The sequence below is a fragment of the Macadamia integrifolia genome, chromosome 13, assembly GCF_013358625.1.
Source record: "Macadamia integrifolia cultivar HAES 741 chromosome 13, SCU_Mint_v3, whole genome shotgun sequence".
Classification (NCBI taxonomy): domain Eukaryota; kingdom Viridiplantae; phylum Streptophyta; class Magnoliopsida; order Proteales; family Proteaceae; genus Macadamia; species Macadamia integrifolia.
This window is the reverse complement of record NC_056569.1, coordinates 27,369,165-27,372,030: the sequence shown is the minus strand read 5'-3', so window position 1 is coordinate 27,372,030 and position 2,866 is coordinate 27,369,165. Positions and strand designations below refer to the sequence as shown.

Sequence of the window (2,866 nt, the reverse complement as noted above, 5' to 3'; positions counted from 1 at the left end):
TGATGTTTTTGCACACAATATGTTTGACCCCAGCACTACCAGAAGGGCCACGTGTCGAGTCAAGACCCATCTCCCAAAAAATTGTGAGCTACTTAGTATTTTGTGGATCCCAGCAACATTTTTTTTTTTTTTTTGGGTAGAGATCACAACTGGAATTACATAATTACAAGAGGGACAATAACCGCCTTTGGTTATTTATTATGACTAAGTTAGCTACAGAAGCTGAATCACTTCTGGTTCATCGGTTTGGTTTTCAACCACTAACTACTATTTACTGGTCAAACTCCAATTATCAAAAAAAAAAAAAAACTCATAGAAGAGCACCATCTTGATCCAATCAGTTTTCTTAGGGTCATTAAAATCCAATAACGATTGGTTGGTTCTCAACCGACTCAAATCATGGTTTAAGTGCATGATATGGGGATTAAGGATCGATCACCTTGAAAACTAACACGATATTAATATGGATCAGCAGTTTTCGTATGCGAATACATATGCTTGATTTCAAAATCCAGATTTATATTTTCATAATGAAGATCAAACCTTATTAAATCTGTTGTTCTAATTATTAATTAGGTGAGTACCAAAGACCGAGTTGCCGCCCTTTTTAAAATATTCCAAAATTCCATAAACGTGATAAACAAATAAAAAAATATGTAATTCTCAAACTCAATTTTTTTTTTTTTTTTTTTTGACATTTTTCATAAATTAAAAGTACGAGCAACGTATTTATATACGCTTATACGTATACATACGCGTACAACGACTTGTCAGAACCGTTATGTACAATAGAACCTCAAACGGATACTGACGGCACCGTTTAACATTTCATATGACCATTAGCTGTGTACACCCGAACTGAGGATGTGGAGAAAACGGCGACAATGGAGGCACGTTAAAGATACCCTTAACGTCCCCACCCTCCCAAACGGTCGTCCAACTTGACGGCGTTAACGGGCCGGCTGACGGAGCTGCCGTTGTGACGTCACTTTCCGGCGAAAACTCTGCCTTTATAGACTTCATTGGTAAGTTTTGTTGTTCTTGTTGTTCTTGTTGTTCCTCTGTTTCTGCTTCTCTGCGTCTCTTCCTGGAATTGCTAGAGACTGGTTCGGATGACTTTCCAGCTTCGAGAGGAAAGTTGAGAATGGCTTTGCTTCCTCTCATGTTGAACGCTGCTCTGTCATAAGCTCTGGCAGCTTCAATGGCGGTGTTGAAGGTTCCCAGCCAAACTCTTGATCCTCTCTTGTTTGGGTCTCTGATTTCCGCAGCGAACTTCCCCCATGGACGTTGTCTCACGCCTCTGTAGTGTCTTTTCTCCTCTGAATCACAAGCCTTGGGGTTCGGAGCTGGAGCCGGAGCTGGAGCTGGAGCTGGAACTGGGTCTGTGATCACCGGTGGAACAGGTTCAGCTTGGCTGAAATTGAACCACTCTATTATTTTTGCCGGAGGGGGAGAGATCTTCAGGGATGGTCGACGAGAACCAGAAGTTGGAGTGTTCGATTTCGCCAAATCGATAACTTGAGGCTTTGTCTCTGATTCAAAGAAACTATTTTGATCATTACCGCTGAAACAGAGCATACTGGGATTGACATCTCCGCTGTCCTGTTTTTCATTAAGGTTTATATAATCAAAGACTGAGATTTCTGAATCTGAGCCCAGAGATTTGGAAACTGGAGATGCAAACCCATCATCAAAAACCTCATTTTTGAGCTTAGGAGGAGGTATTAGAGATCCAGAGCTCACTGATTGAGAACAGAAGGAACCAGAACTTGACGTCTCTCCAGTAATTGATTCCTTCTCTGCTGGCACGTTAGAGAAGCAGTTCGGGATTTCACTAATGAAGCTTTCAATTGAAGCGTAATCACCAAGAAGATGGTTCCTGATGAGATCCAGAACTGAACCTTCGTCATGGGTATCCATGAAATGAGAAGAAAAAGGAGATTTTGGAGAAAATTTCGAAATGGGATTTTTGGAAGCTCTGGGATTTTGATTTGGAAGTTTTGAAGTGAAGAGAAAGAGTGAAGGGGATTAGGTATTTAAGGAGGGACCAATTCGGCCTCTTCCTTCGAGAGAACACCACCTCTGCTTCAACCTGGCTTCGATGATGCACGCACGAAGCACCGTTTTCTCGATTGTATAATTCAGTGGGACCCAAACAGACCCTATTTCCACTTTCTAGGGTACTTCAATAAATAGTGAAATTACCATGTTTGCCCCTCTCACCTTATTAAAAGGAGAACATTGGATTATTATTAACCACTCCACTATTATTATAACTGCTAGAGGTTTAGCTAATGATGTCATTGAGCATGTGAGAATGATTATTATTAATACTAGAATATTTTTGCCCTTTTATAGTAAACTTTCATTTTGCCTTAGCCCTTAGCCTTATTCTTGAACATAAAGAATGGAATCATTTGATTAAATTAGAAGCCAAGATTACATGTGACACATGTGCGTTATAATCGTGTGTTGGTTGGTAATTACTATTAAATAAAATTATATGATTAACAAAGATTTAAATTTTAAGTTTTGGGGGAGAGTTCCCTCTGATGTCTGGGTGCAATTTCGGGCGTTGGAGGAGAGTATTACGGAAACATCGAATAGGGGTATTTAAGATCTTTCGCCTAATTCAAATTTATATATATATATATAATTTTTTTTTTTAACTTGAAAATAATCACTTCCCTAGTCAATAAACAAGTCAAAAGTCATTCATTCAACTAAAATGTCGAGGAGACCAATTTACATAATTCACCAAGAATAAGATAAAAACTTAAGAGTCTTCGAAATTTATATATTCATTTTCTTTCAGAAAGAATTTTCTCGTGTATTAAGTCCTACTTGGGTCTAAATTACGGTTGAA

The 2,866-nt window shown here is 38.8% G+C and overlaps 1 protein-coding gene across 1 annotated transcript; it reads right to left on the bottom strand.

The window, feature by feature from the left end:
- Positions 1-655: 655 nt before the first annotated feature.
- Positions 656-2,076, bottom strand: LOC122059188 (ethylene-responsive transcription factor 5-like). The gene has a single exon (XM_042621870.1). It carries the CDS (start codon positions 1,918-1,920, stop codon positions 829-831), a length of 1,092 nt encoding a protein of 363 aa, XP_042477804.1. The 5' UTR covers positions 1,921-2,076; the 3' UTR covers positions 656-828.
- Positions 2,077-2,866: the final 790 nt, after the last annotated feature.